General features: G+C 40.2%; 1 protein-coding gene across 3 annotated transcripts in view; it reads left to right on the top strand.

The window, feature by feature from the left end:
* The window catches only part of LOC108427265 (roundabout homolog 1-like), a 295097-nt gene that overhangs the window by 263559 nt on the left and 16004 nt on the right, over positions 1-15534 (top strand). For all 3 annotated transcript variants that reach the window (XM_017697276.2, XM_017697275.2, XM_017697277.2), the window contains 11 exons: positions 1458-1663; positions 2739-2820; positions 3203-3368; positions 3570-3736; positions 4002-4123; positions 6925-7159; positions 8287-8408; positions 8825-8996; positions 10449-10646; positions 13022-13048; positions 13761-13803. In XM_017697276.2, coding sequence (XP_017552765.1) covers positions 1458-1663; positions 2739-2820; positions 3203-3368; positions 3570-3736; positions 4002-4123; positions 6925-7159; positions 8287-8408; positions 8825-8996; positions 10449-10646; positions 13022-13048; positions 13761-13803 — 1540 coding nt within the window. The remainder of the gene's footprint in view (positions 1-1457; positions 1664-2738; positions 2821-3202; positions 3369-3569; positions 3737-4001; positions 4124-6924; positions 7160-8286; positions 8409-8824; positions 8997-10448; positions 10647-13021; positions 13049-13760; positions 13804-15534) is intronic.

Raw genomic sequence — 15534 nt, 5'->3', positions numbered from 1 at the left:
CACACACGCAAAAAAAAACTACACCTGCTATATCCTATCAGTGTGATCTTTCACATACATGAAAAATACATATTATTTGTAGATATTAACTTTGTCCAAATGTAGGTTCTGACCAAAATGCTACAGCTGCCACTACAGTTTCTAATTAGATTTTATAGTTTTTTTTGCTAAAACCTCACAAAAGATGTTAAGGACTATTTGTAGGCCAAGTGTGAACTGGTTAATTATCTGATCATCTGTTCGTCACTGGTTTGTCTAGGACATTTATAAAGCATAGGATGCTACAGGTTTTATCTTTGTCTTTGTGTTTGGATTGCAAGTGCAGAGGTTCACTGGCTGTCCTGTATCTGCCTCAGGTAATAATCATTTGTGACTGAGGTTCAGATGTACTGCTTCAAAAATACTGCGTTTCTATAGTAACCAGATACACAAAGACTGTCAGTGTCCTTGTCTGTGATTCCCTCATGCCGATTTATTCCTCCCCCTTGAAAATAGGCACATGCGCACACATACTCTCCACTCTTCGGGTGTGGCAAGACATCCCACTGACCTCTCGCCTAGTTGGCACTAGAAATGATAACAATAATTATCCCAACAGTTATTAAAAAGCTGAATTAAAATCACAGCTCTACACTTCAAGGTCTGTAAAAAAAAGTAATTGCACCTGCATCATCACCACCAGCAAACAGTGCTTGCCCCCCATGCAAACAGACTGGACGTGTGAGTGGCTGGGCTACGTACATATATTAGTTTAATGAACATAATTGCCTAGGGTGGCACCAGGCAGAGCCTGTCTGGGCGGCTGGAGAAGCATAGGCAGCTTTTGGACGGCGGGTAATGATATGGTAATTTTAATGCTCTCCCTCTTCTGCCATACAGACACACAAGCAGGCACGAAATGGGTCTCCCACACTCAGTGTACACTCAATTACACTTAATGGAAATGAAACAAGGATGGAGCATGTTTGATTTAATCTAGCCCAGCTACTCCTGCACTCTTCCCCCTCTATTTCCCCCCCTTCCCCCATGCTTTCTCTGCTCTTCGTCTATGTTAATAATCGCCCCTCTCTGCCTCCGGCTATTTTTCAGGTGTAACCTCCTTCCCGTTCAACCCCCACTTTTAAGTCTTGGTGGTTTTTTTTCCCATTTCGCCACTGATGTGAAAGTGAAAGCTTGCTGTCTAAATGGGATTTTTTATTAGGTGTTCTGAGGTGCTTTGGTGTAGGTCAGGTACTGCTGCCAAATGATTAGCCAGTTGCTGGAGGGTTTTTTTTTTAGAAACCTAATTTTGCCTTTTTCCACTGCCACCCACCTAGTCTTATTTACCTCACTCTATTTTTCTCCTCATGTTGTTTACAGCATTCTGCTTCTCCTTCATTATCTCAGGGTTCTGTTTTCTCCCACCTGCTTTCCTCATGTTTCTTTATCTCCATTTGCCTTTTACTATTTTCAAACAGTGGTTTCGGATCGGCCTCCTCCGGTTATTCGGCAGGGTCCAGAGAACCAGACGGTAGCGGTGGATGGGACAGTGGTGCTGAATTGCATAGCAACAGGAACACCCATGCCAACACTGCTCTGGAGGAAGGATGGGATGCTTGTGTCCACTCACGATTCACGCATTTCTCAGCTGGACAGTGGAGCTCTGCAGATCCGTTACACCAAGGTAGAGAGCATAAAACCCTAAAGTCCAGATCACAGTGACCCAACACTGACCAAATGTTTTCAAACAAATCTAAATTTCCATTTATACTGGTCTAGAATGTTCTCCCCATTCACGCTCTTCAGGAATCTTTTCACCCTTTTACGCTGTGTTAGAAAGTTCTCCCAAATCCTACTGTTCTAGAATGTTCTCCGCTATTCAAATTCTTATAGAATATTCCCCACCATTCTTTCTGTTCTACAGTGTTCTTCACACTGATATTATTCTAATCTTCTCCCCATCCATGCTCTTCTTAAATGTTCTCTGCCTTTCATACTGTTACCGAAAATTCTCCACCAATCACATTGTTCTAGAATGTTTTCTCTACTTACACTGATTTTAAATGTTCTCACCATTTGCACTGTTATAGAACACTCTCCACATTCCCACTGCTCCAGAATGTTATTTCCCATGCACATGGTTCTAGAAAGCTTTCTCTTATTCACATGGGTCTTGATTGTGCTCTACCACTCTTCTGGGATATTCTCCTCTATTGATGCTATTCTAGGTGTTTTCTACCATTCATAGTTTGAAAATGTTCTCTGCCACTCCCACTGTTTTAGAATATTCTCCATCATTTATCCCAATCTAGAATGTCCTCCATCATTTACACTGTTCTAGAATGTTCTACCTCATTTACACTATTCTTCTCAATAACATTAGAATGTAGGTTGTTGTTGGAGAATGTTGGGTGAGTGTGCACTGGGCTTAACACTTCCACACAGTGGCTTATCAACCACCATGCAATACACTAATGCCTTTCCACGCAGTACACAGATGCTACACTTTATAATGCACTTAGCAACAGTTACAGGGACCTTTAGCAACTCCATTGACCAGCCATACACTAATCCACTAGCACTCCTCCACAGCAATCTGCAAAATTGCCTCTAATGGCACAGGCTAAACTAACACACTTCCTCTCCTCATCCACAATTGCTATTGTCTCTTCACTCTCTTGAAACAGACTCATGTTCAGACAACTATTATGTGTAGAAGCACTTGATTTTAGAGTGGTTTGTTTGTTTTTGACTCGTAGCTTGGGGATACAGGAGTGTATACGTGTGTGGCCACCAGCCCCAGCGGCGAGGCAACGTGGAAGGCCTACCTGGCTGTGGAAGGTACTGTTCAACTCTTTTTGCACTATGCCATCACTGGATACTAGGAAGAGTATTTTATGTAGGAATGTATTTAGGAACGTAGTTCCAAATGTGAATGTAGGAAAACATTATTATCACAGAATATATGATCGAACAGATCTTAGAAAATGCCATTCATTTTTCCCATAAAGAAAGACTGATTAGACCTAGAGTAGCTAGACTATAGAATAGCACACAACTTCAGAGGTCTTTGGTGTCTTCTGAATAATAAGTCTTGAGATTAACAATTGAATAATAAGCCTAACCCTTACTGGACTGTGCTTCACATAGAATATTGCAAAGGAGCACACAGTCACTGGTGTGGAGTTTGTTCTGAGATGTGTGTTTGGTTGTGTTTTGTCAGAGTTTGGAGTGGCGGTGCAGCCTGGCAGACCCACCGACCCCAACCTGATCCCCAGCGCCCCCTCCAAGCCTGAGGTCACTGATGTTACACGCACCTCTGTCACACTCTCCTGGAAGGCTAACCTTAACGGAGCTACACCAACTTCTTATATCATTGAGGCCTTCAGGTGATGTAAAAAAATGACACATATTCTAGTGGTTTCCTGAGGGTCATCTCTGCTAGGTGACCTTTCATTTCTGGTAGATGACTTTTCCTGTTTGCTTGATGACTTTTTAACTTTTCTCCCATCCTTTAATTATCTTGTTATTTACAAAATTGCAAATGATCTTTCATTCTCTCTCTCTTGCTCCTCTAAACCTAACTTTAGCCATGCGTCTGGGAGTAGCTGGGTGACCCTTGCTGACCATGTGAAGACTGAGTCCTTTGTACTGAAGGGTCTGAAGCCCAGTGCAGTGTATCTCTTTCTGGTGAGGGCAGCCAACGCCTATGGCCTGAGTGACCCCAGCCCTATCACAGATGCCATCCGGACACAAGGTGACCTGCATCATCATGCTAATTCTGACCTGCATAATTATGATTATTCTAATTATTCTAATCAGATTAATTCCTTCATTAATTTGGTAAAAGCTGAGACAGCTCTCTGCAATTAGGCTTCCTGCTTTTTTTTTTTTGTTGTTGTTGTTGATTTCTTGATCTTGCTATGCATTGACGTTCCACGTTTGTTGTTTATTATTAGTTGTCATCATTGTTAGTACTTTATGTCATTGTGATTTTTTTATCAATTATGTTTATTCTTCAGACACCCCTCCCACTATGCAGGGTGTGGACCACCGTCAGATACAAAAGGAACTGGGGGATGTGGTGGTTCACCTGCACAATCCCACCATCCTCTCATCTTCCTCAGTCAGGGTGCAGTGGACGGTAAGAGACACTACCCACACTGCTACAAACACCAAATTAAAATTCATGCTTCACCAAGTGTTGCTTTATGGTGCACTTAAATATTACAGGTGAACTCAATTGTGTTTTATCTTTGTTAGTGTGTTACTAATTTATGTATTTTAAACATTTTTGTTGTTTGAATGTCTTTTCGTTTTTGAACAACAGTTTAGAAACAGTGTTGTAGCACTCCAGTAAGAATGGTACACACTCACACTCGATATGTTTGCAGTACAAATATGTCATACTTTCATTTGAAACTTTTCCATGTGTACTTAGACTTAGGCACTGTGAGATACAGTATCAGCTGCTCCCAACATTGTCTGCAGTATTATATCACATACAAAGTGAAAAAGTGCAATACACACTATATTTCACCAGCCTTTTTAAAATACCCATATAAAGCTACACTATGTAAGGGTTGGGGATTTGGAGACATCTCTGGTGGAAGTGTGTAAATGCACACAAGTTTGTAAAGTCAGCTGTGCTTCAGACATTGGTCTCAAGCAGATGAATCTAACAATTTTGAGCACATTGAAAGAGTATTCCAGGAGAAACTTGGTGATGGCCATGTTTTCCAAGGATGTAAGTGAATGATCTATTATTGTCATTAAAAATCTTCATCAGTATAATGAAAATTGCAGTTGAGACCTAAACATCATGTGGCGTTAATACATGAAAATGTATGACATGGCCCGAAAAACTCCAATGAAATCACACCTGACACCCAAGACTTGTATTTATTTGATTATTATTTCAGACAGAGCAAGTACACCACATTTTAGCATGTGTTTGTTTCTCCTGGCTCAGTAATACTGCTTGTTTCAATTTTAACAAAGTAAATTTGCAGCTTTAAGGAAAGTTCAGGTATCCATTTATTCAAACTATGTCCATTCCTAGTCTTTATACTGATGAATGAATAGTTATATGTTTATGCTTACACTACATCTGTCTCGTACGAGTGAACTACATGTGGTCATAATCAGAATTGTTGCAGTGAAATGCTAGTTTAGCTTCTCTGTAACACCCTACCTGGCTCTGTTTCTCCTCTAGCTGTACACTCAGTCAACCTGATCAACTTTGCACTTAAAAAGAGCCACTTAGCCTGTCAGCAAAATGCTGCTCTTTGTTATTATAGACCATATCGGCTGTGTACAGCATGTTCAGCAGCGTGTAAGCTGTGTATGCTGAGTGGATCTATGCATTACTGTGGATTGTCCCATGCTGCGTGGTCAGCCCACTTAAAGGAGACCTACTTGTGGACTAACCAGGACCACCTGTGCTGACAAAACGAGTTTTTATCACAGCGGCTGGGAGAGATTGTTTAAACATTCTCAAGCGTGCTCCGCTCTTCTGCCTCCCAGCCCCTTCCAAGGCCCACGGACGTGCGTTCACTTTGATGAATGAGCTGACATAAACACACGTCAGAGTGAGCGTTCCAAACACAGACGCAGAATGTAAATAGTTTGGCTGGGACAGAGTTGGTGGGGGCAGGCATCTGGATGGCCAGCATCTCTGGAATCTGGCTGGGAATTTTTTTAGCACATTTGAAAGAAAGGAAGCTTTCCTTTCTCATTAGTGACTAGCATGTTGTGTAGATAATGTACGGAAGTGGTTTTGTGCTAAAGCTCTAGCGAGGAAAGCATGGGATTCTTCAAACGGTTTCGAGTTGCACAAAGCAGGATCGTCTACTTTAGTGCTCTTTATAGCTTTGTTGAAGTGAAACAGCTGGTGACAGACTAGATTTGTACATCCAGCAAGTTTCTAAGTGGAGCTAAGCATTTCATGCCAGTATAGTGTAGTCTTTCCCTGTTGCCCTGTAAAACTTCCCCTGGTTCTGAATATGCTTTGAGATCTTCTCTTTGTTAGAATGTTTGCAGTATGCCCTGTAGCCATATTCTAACCAGTCTCAGGATGTGAGGAATTGGCTGCTGCTGCTGACCTCATGCTGTGGTTTAGCCATGAGTGGGAGCTGCAGGAGAACACAGACGCATAGACCGCTTCGGGACCGTCCTGTTTCCACGGTTACCGGGCAGTCAGCCGTCAGCAGCCCAAGACTGTTATTTATTGAGGCTGAGATTATCATTTGCTCGCACACATGCTTCTTAATTATGCCCTCCTGTACAGAATTCCAGTGCAGGTCTGTGAGAGCTGGCTTTGCACCAGCAGTTGCAAACAAGCGATTGATAAGTTGAATAACAAATGTTAGTTTCTTACTTAAAATTACAACCTCAATTTTGTTCTGAAATAGAAGGGTATGATAAACTATGTAAAGTACATACATGAAAGCTAAGCTAACAGCCTGTTTTAAAGTCATCATGGTTGTGGTGTCACAACCATAAATAGATTTATGTATGACTGCCAACAGCTGTTTAGCCCACGCATTCACATTACATGGGATAAGAAGTGATGTTACTGCAGAGAGTCTGTAGCACAGTTGTTAGAGAGGAAGAAGTACAAACGTTTTCTGTTCATGGCTGTCGGGAAGCAATCAGAGTAGCTTTGGAAAGAATCCACACATCAAAATGTTTTATGTCACTTAAGTACTTTACTTACAAGGCAGCCAGTTAGAACAGAGATAACTTAGTCTTAAAGGCACAGTAAGAAAAACAGCCTGTATGGTTCTAAGAGATGAAGAGATTTTGGAATAATTCATTCTGACTGTTTCTTTTAAACCTACAAAAATGTTAATAATTCAGGGAACAATAAAACAGAATGTGTGGAATACAATTGTTGTGTGTTGTAAAAATGCGGCATTGTGTTGTTCTCATCCTGTCCTGTAGGTGGAGCAACAGTCTCAGTACATTCAGGGCTATAAGGTCATGTACCGTCCCTCTTCTGAGTCAGGTGAGCCCAGAGGTCAGTGGGGTGTGTTTGAGGTACGGACCCCCGGTGAGGATGGGGTGGTGGTGCCTCAGCTCAAGAAGGGCGTCACCTACGAGTTCAAAGTGCGTCCATTCTTTGATGAGTTTCAGGGTGTGGACAGCGAGGTGAAGGTGGTCAGGACATTTGAAGAGGGTAAGTCCAACCTGGAGAACAGTTTGTACATCATTTTCTCAGCCACCTTTAAAAAAAGACAGAAGACTCCTTGGCCAATTTTCTCACAATCAATGTTGCGCCTCTGCCTCATCAAGCTTCGCGTTTATTATTCACACACCACTAACTGGCTAGATTACACTGCTCATCAGTATTCCAGCTCATGTGTTATAGGCACAAAGATGCGCCTTTTATTAATCTAAAAACTCAGAGACTGCATTTTGTGATGACATCGCTAATGATGCTAGCAGACTTAAGCTTGCACAGAGGCCAGATGAGGCATTTTTTTCTGCAGTAAATTTGAGTGTGCATGTTTCCAGTGAACGCTTTCTGTTTTGAAATTTTCACGGCAAGGATCTCAACATACTGTACCACATTGTAGCAGCGAAAGATACAAATTGCGTAGCTAATTGCTTTTTGAGTTCTTCCAGCAAGGCCCAGCCTTGGGCCACTGGCTTCCACGCAGTCTGAATTATATGTAAGCACAAAGTGATTAAGCAGCACAGCCTGAAGCAGAATTGACTCATTCTAATTACACTCATCATACACTGTGTCAGAACCACACTGCATATACACTGCAACTTTGTAATTAATTCTTTTCTCTCCAGTAGAATAAGCAGCAAATTGAGCTCCCCCAGCCATTTCCTGATCTCATAAAGATACATATTTGCAGTGCAGCTCACCGTTTGTGGCTTTATATAACCCAAGGGGCTAGAACACTTTACAGTAAATGAGTACTAAAATCTAGTAGATGCTGGGTGTAATTTTCAAGGCTAGAATTTTGACTTAATTCCCACATTTGCCAAAACTCATTTGAGAATTCCAGTAATGAGGAGACTTAGACTCAAAGTAGAATTGTGTTCCTTAGAGAAAACAGGAAATACTGTGCCCAGAAGATAGCCTATGTGTTCTGGGCCATGCCTGTGCAGCCAAGACATTAAATGATTCACTGTAAGGACAGGCTTGTTTCTGAAGGCATAACTTGCCCCAGTGGTACGATGAGTCCAGCTGATGCAATAGCTTGGAAACCAGAGGCAAATAGATTGCTTTGAAAAAAATAAACTAGTTCACATTAGCTTTAACTCAATATATTTTCCCTGTCATTGCAGCTCCTAGTGGGGCCCCACGTGGGGTTACTGTGACTAAGAGTGACACCAATGGGACAGCCATCCTGGTCGCCTGGCAACCGCCTCCAGTGGAGGAACAGAATGGAGTGGTGCAAGAGTACAAGGTAATAGGGGACATCTGTGCTGTAGTACAGTATATTAGGGGAGCAAGGGGTGGCATGTAGTAGGTGAAGTATAGGAACAGATGCAGCAGAAGCAGTATACTGCCCCCTGGTGGCTACTTCATTACTGGCCTTAAAGCTGAGTGAGCGATTTTGCCATTGATCCTGGAATGTAGGCATATATTTAACACAAACATTGTAAAACTTCAAACAGTATATTTAGCTTTTTTTGACATTTCATCACAAAATAGAAAAAAATTGAGAAATTGTGACTTGAGGTGTTCATATAAGGGCTTAATGTTAGTTCTATTATGACAAAATAATTGCCTAGAGGTATTAAATTTTGTTTCTGATTAGAGGTTTGTTTTTAAAGGTTTGTTTATGAAATTTTTCATCTCCCCTCCTCTGTCCCCCTGTAGATTTGGTGCCTTGGCAATGAGAGCCGTTACCACATCAACCGGACTGTGGATGGCTCCACCTTCTCCATTGTCATCCCCAGTCTGTCCCCTGGCATTCGCTATAGTGTGGAAGTCGCTGCTAGCAACGGGGCTGGCCCTGGGGTCAAGAGTGATGTCACCTTTTTTCAGCTAGGTTAGAGCAATTCCCATCACACACACCAGAGGGGATTCTTCTGAGCCTCAGAGAAGATGAAATGATTTCTAAGAATTAGAAAAAATATGTCTTTAGTTTTTAATTCATTTTTATTCAATAGCATTATCCTGCTTGTATTCAAGCTCTGCAAGTATTGTAGTAGTACTCTTTTTTCACTGTTTAGTTTTGGTTGGAAACAAAAGATTTTTTTTGAATTTTTGAAATGCCAAACGGAAACTGTCCTAGTCAGGATTTTTTTTTCACTGATATTTATGAAGATAAAGCCAAGCAAGCTCTCCCATTGGTTAGGACTTCAGGAGCTAATCTAAATGCCCAACATGTCAGATTAACCACTAACATAATTAGGAAGTGACAGTAAAATCAAACACTTTTTGATTTACAACACGTGGGACATCACTCCAGGCCTTCTGGAAGTCTTAGATATGTCACTAACAAAGAATGTGAGCCACACTGTAACCACAGTCAGTTATTCGAAAAGGAAGACCGCATTGGCAGCTCTGTGCCAGGACTCTTTACTGAAAAAGTGACTGTAAAACTACAGCATACAAGGAAACATGCAAATATGTCTGTTTCTGGCATCAAATAAAATATAATGTCTTTAACAATCTTTGTGTTTAATCTAGAATGGCCAAAAAAGTTCATGTTCATTGCTGTTAACTTAGCACTAACATATTAGTAGAATCCCACAGGAGCACTAACAGAAATGAATAAGATTTTATCTTCAGTTTTGAAATGTATGGTCCAATTTCAAGCCCTAGCTCTAATAGTCACGATCTGCCACTGGCATACACTCACACACACACACACACACACACACACACGCATGAAGACACACATACGTAAACATATAAACACAACAATTAACCAAGCAGCTTTAAGGCAAGCTTTAAAGTGAAGTCGGATGCTAATTATTAAAGCAACAGTTCACATATGCAAACACTGAACTATACAAACTCCAGAATTATTCATTTCAGAGTTTGCAAACAGAAAACATGGAAAACATGTACATCGGCTTTAGCAAGTTTGATCTACTGTTGTTAGCAGGTTTCTGCTTATATAGTGTGTAAAAACTGCCTGGCACTTGTAGCCATTCCTGGGGTTTAAAGCAGTCACAAATAATTATAGCTTTGCCTTAGCAGTTCTGTTGATGCTTTCCCAACCACACACACACACACACACACAATACACACACACACACACACACACACACACACACACACACACAATGCACTGTTATATTTTTTTCACCTTACTAAGTATCAGATTTGAGAAGGCTACTTGAGTTTTAGAAATAGTGTGTTCTTCATTTTCATCCAAAGAACATTAATGTGTCCCTAGGTGAACTTTATGGCTCTATTTTTGTTGGTGTATTAGACATTTGGCCTAGCATTGGCATTAGCGCTGATTTCCGCAGTTGTTATCATTTTACAGACTCGTCTGGCCAGGTTTTAGAGAGTATGGATGACCGGGACACCTTTTCTCACATCTCTGATGTGGTGAAACAGCCTGCGTTCATTGCTGGGATCGGCGCCACCTGCTGGGTGGTGCTCATGGTTTTCAGTGTGTGGCTCTATCGCCACCGTAAGAAGAGGAGCGGCCTCAGCAGCAGCTACGCTGGCATTCGTAAGGGTATGTATGTTTTTGGGGAGTGAATGGAGGTGTTGTGTGTTATTAGGGGTGTTATAATTTGGGCAGTGAACACAGGTCTTTCCATGAAATCAACACATTTTGATATGCACATGTAGATGTGATTTTTTTTCAGAGTATTGGTCTTCAGTCCTGAGGATCATCTACCCTCCACAGAATCCACGACTCTCTGCTCCCAACACACCTGATTTAGCTTATCAACTGCTTATAAAGCCCTTAGCCACTTAAATGACCAGGACTCACCAAGAATAGTTCAACCAGTTTAAAATAAGGGATTTTAAGGGGTTAATGATATTCATTAGACTAGGGAGTGCTTGAACCTGTGCAGGGTGAGGGGTCCCTAGGACAGGAGTTGAGAACCACATTAGAGTAAATACCCCATTAGAGTAACCACATTAGAGTAAATACCTAGTCTACCCAGATTTGCTTGTATACAAAATCATAGAAAATTCTTGTCAACCGTGTTGCTCACTGAATTATTTCTTGCTGATCTCCTGAGAGTGACAGGACCTTCTCATGTTAAAATAATATTGGGTTTATTTAAGGATTTCTTCTCAAGAGCCCTACAGAACAATATGCAAATGATTAAGATATCAAATTCTGAAAATACAATCAGATCTGTTTAGATATTATCTAAATATATTTGCACTTCAGAACTAGGGTTATAGGAAATTGCTATATGCTGCAGAAGGTTGTAACACTCTATATATTGTAATATACTGAGTATACTGCAGTTTGTATAGGGCTGAAAATTTATTCCCAAGCTTGTGTACCAAAATGACTATATGACCAACCCATGACTCTTACATCATTCAGTTTATTACCTATGAATCAAAAGGGCTTTTTCTGTAAAAGCAACTCAAAATTCAGAGCAACGTGTTATTTTAAGACTGCAGTTTGATAGAGGATATGCACACTCTCATGTGGATGCAGGAGCAGCTCATATGATGAAAATAAGTGACATGGAGTGCACACAGGTGATTGGCTCAGATGGTGCAATCAGAACCTTTTAGAAGTCGCTCTGAGGCAGGGGCTAATACAGATCACACTGTGCCGTGTTGTCACCATGATAATTTCATTTCTTTCATTGGCTTCCATCACATTCTCCTTCCCCCGGTACTGGCTGGCATGACCGGTGTCATCTGCTTTCATCTTGGAATCAAGGCAGGGAGCTAAATTGATAACATGGTAGAAAAAAAGTGTTAGGGTAATCTTTCCACCAGAGCTCAAGAAGCCTAATGATCAGAGGAGTAGCACGTCAGAGATGCCACTGACATTCAGTAGCTGACATTTAGAGAGAGAGAGAGTGTGTGTGTGTGTGTGTGTGTGTGTGTGTGTGTGTGTGTGTGTGTGTGTGTGTGTGTGTGTGTGTGTGTGTGTGTGTGTGTGTGTGTTGTTGATGTGCTCTTGTGTCAGGCAATTGGAATGGAGGATTAAGGGTATGGTTAGAGTCAGAGTGATGCTGCTGCAACACTAACTTAATTCTCAGACTGTTTGGAACCACAGTCACAGCCATCCAGCACCACAGTTGTTCAGATTTGGAGCTTTAAAATGGAAAACAATCACTAATACATAAGAGGAGGATCATAGTACATACATGTTCATGTGGTTTAGTTGTTTAAAATGGTGGTGATTTAAAAAGATCTAAGGATCTGAAGGTGGCAATTCAGATGTACTGATGATGCAAATGATTACGATGAATTTTATAAAAGAGATGGCTCTGGTTCTGTAATGAAATCAATTTAGCCACATTGGAAGCCATTGTGTATACACTCCTAAAAAGTCAGGCCCAGAAAGAGCTTTTGGAGTCATACCAGAGGAGAAGACTTCCAAAAAGAATCTTAGAAATTCTTTTTATATAATAAATTTTTTATTATATTTTAAATTATATTTGTAGCAATTGTGGGGAAAAGTAAGGGGCTTATAAATCTTTCTTTAAAGATTTCTTTTTTAATAGATGAGTTTGAGTATGAAGAACCTTTATAAAGTTTAAAAACCTTCACTTGATATAAAGGTTCTGTATCAATTAGAGTTCTTTCCAAGAACCATACGTTCAAGCAAAAAAACACATAAGAACCTTTCATTGAGTGTACTTCAGTAAAATGTTTATTCAATATATTATATATTTTTAAATTCTAAATCACACCAAAATGATTGCAATGAATCAAACTATACTGAAATGAGATCTCCTAATGCTTCCTGAAGAATCGTATTCGAAGTAAAGCATCACTGTGGGCAATGTTTTCCCTTCTTCATGCATTATTTGTAATTGGTTACCACAGTTGCTGTTTGTGTCATTTAATTCTTACCTTACAGTTTCCCGTGTAAATGAAATATCTCTCTCTGTCTTTCCACAGTACCATCCTTCACTTTCACCACAACAGGTATGCACACTTTTCATCACCTTCACATTTTGCTTCTTATGTTTACAAAATATTATAATCGTGAGGAAATATATGCTGCAATTTGGCATAACATCTCAATACACTTAGATGCTTTCAAATGCTTTCAGACTCTGCTGAGATGCTCTCCGTGCCCTGTCTAGTTCTTGGCATGCCAGAGATGTTTGTGGTGGTTAAAGATGATGTGCAGTAGTGATGGAATCTTGATTTTGTGTGCGTGTGACTGTGTGTTTAGAAGGCTGATTGCTGTGCACTGAACTGTTTTAACATATCCCTGCATGCCCCACAGCAATCCCCTAACCGCAGACCCACGCTGCCCCCTAGTCCTGTCGCCACAGAAGGGATGGGCTCCTAGCATGTGGTCCCAGTGACTAATCACACACTGATTAGGATGTGTTTGAACTTTAATTCTCATCACAATTCTCGTACAGCAGCCCCAGGGACTGGTCTATCAGATATGGCTCTCTTTCCTTTCCCAGATGTTGTTTGCACTATCTTACAGGTGTTCATCACTGCTGTTTCTAAGTGTAGGTGGATGACATGAGTCATGTAGGGGATGTGCATTCTCTTTGGATTAGTAAAAGGGATTGTGTCTTGAGATGGCATGTCTTTTGTCCTTGTGCCAGTGGCTTTTGGATTGTGCCTGTCTTCTGTGACAGTGTGATTCATGCCTATGTTCTATCTCCTGCTATAGTGGCCTATCAGAGAGGAGGAGATGCTGTATGCAGTGCTGGAAGGTAAGTAAGGTTACTTTTAAGGCTGCTTGGGATTACATTAAGGCTGGCCAATATATTATATATTGCAATACTGATATCGCAAAAGGCCACAATATGCAAATAAGCCCTTTAGTAAATCACAGATTTTTTCATTGCGTGCTGTGAACATCATGAATAGCATCAAGTGAGTTTCTCTGGTGCCTCCAGAATTAAATTAATTTAGATCATCCAACAGTGGTAATAATATTGGTCATAATAATGCTGCTTAGCCTGTAAACTCAAACAATCATAATATTTTTCTTTAACTTTGGCCTGATATCCACTTATGACATTTTTGTGAGTTTATGTGCAACTAAAACATCCATCCATCCATCCATCCATCCATCCATCCATCCATCCATCCATCCATCCATCCATCCATCCATCCATCCATTTTCTAAGCCGCTTCTCCGTCAGGGTCGTGGACAACTAAAACAGTCAAAATTCATTTTACCTTATGATTAAACAGGCTGTTTAAGTTACCGTGCCTTTAAGACTGATATATATGTAGATTATCTTTGTTCTGAATGGCTGCCCTATATTGTGCCTCGTTCAAAAATCAGGACTGAAAAAGTACTTATATCTCCCAGCGTTAGGGCTGTGGTTAAACAGCTGTAGGCTGAGTAGGAAGATATATGAAAATGTTTTGGTATTTGTGACATCACAAAAACACTGAACTGGAAATTTTGCAGTTTAGTTTCCATATATAGATCCTATGGACTGAGGAGTGAATGGTACATTTTGAAACTTTAACACTGTTTACATACAATATCATGCCATTTTATTTCAAATTTTACAATGGTAGAAGCCCTTTAACATTAGAGGTTACAAATGCCATATAGAGACCATATTGTAGTTACAGTATGCAATATAATCTCAAGTATAATTGGTACTTTATCCATATTATGCAGTCCTGCTGTGCATCTGTGTTTATACATGACAGCGTATATAATATATGCTGGAAGATAAAAATTTAGACCGAATATCACAAAAGAATCATGAAAATCACACCAACATGGTGTGTCGATGATATTAAAGGGGAATTCCACCAATATTCATAGTCATTCAGAGTGGTTTGATGTGAAATGATTCACTGTAGAGAAACTTGCTGCCTCTGATTTTTTTTTTTACAGTGGTAGTGATATGAACCAGGTGTTGCAGTGTCTGTAACACAAGTATAGCTGGTTTATTTACTATTCCAAATGACCAATGAATCTACACAGGTATTTTTGGGGATTACTTTGCCTGAGCTTATGTCAAAGCTGTTATAAAGTAATGTCTCAGGCTTTGTAACCATTTCATGCCATAAGTGTAAGGTAGCATTGATAAGCATTAAACTAGATGTCTGGTTCCTATCATCACCACTGTGATTTTAACTTGGAAAGTCTCTCCAGAATTGAGCTCTTGTAATCAAACCACTCGGAGTGACTTTGTTTACATTTTAATGATACAATTATGCAGAACCTTAAAAAAAATATGATCTAATGCTTGCAGAGTGTTACTGCACCTCACTAAATCAATGTACTGCAATTCCAGCACTGAGGTAAAGTTTTGTTTTTAAGTGAAATAAACATAGTGAAAATAAATGCACATCCTCCACAATGAATACACTTGTGCTCATTTTAAAGCACAACTGTTTATTTTTTATTTGCTGCATTTAATATATTAGGGGAAAAGTAAACACAAAATGTGATTTGTGCAAAAGTTATGCCA

The sequence above is a fragment of the Pygocentrus nattereri genome, chromosome 18 (assembly GCF_015220715.1).
Source record: "Pygocentrus nattereri isolate fPygNat1 chromosome 18, fPygNat1.pri, whole genome shotgun sequence".
Taxonomy (NCBI): Eukaryota; Metazoa; Chordata; class Actinopteri; order Characiformes; family Serrasalmidae; genus Pygocentrus; species Pygocentrus nattereri.
The sequence above is the reverse complement of the archived record's forward strand: the minus strand, read 5'-3'. Positions and strand labels throughout refer to the sequence as shown.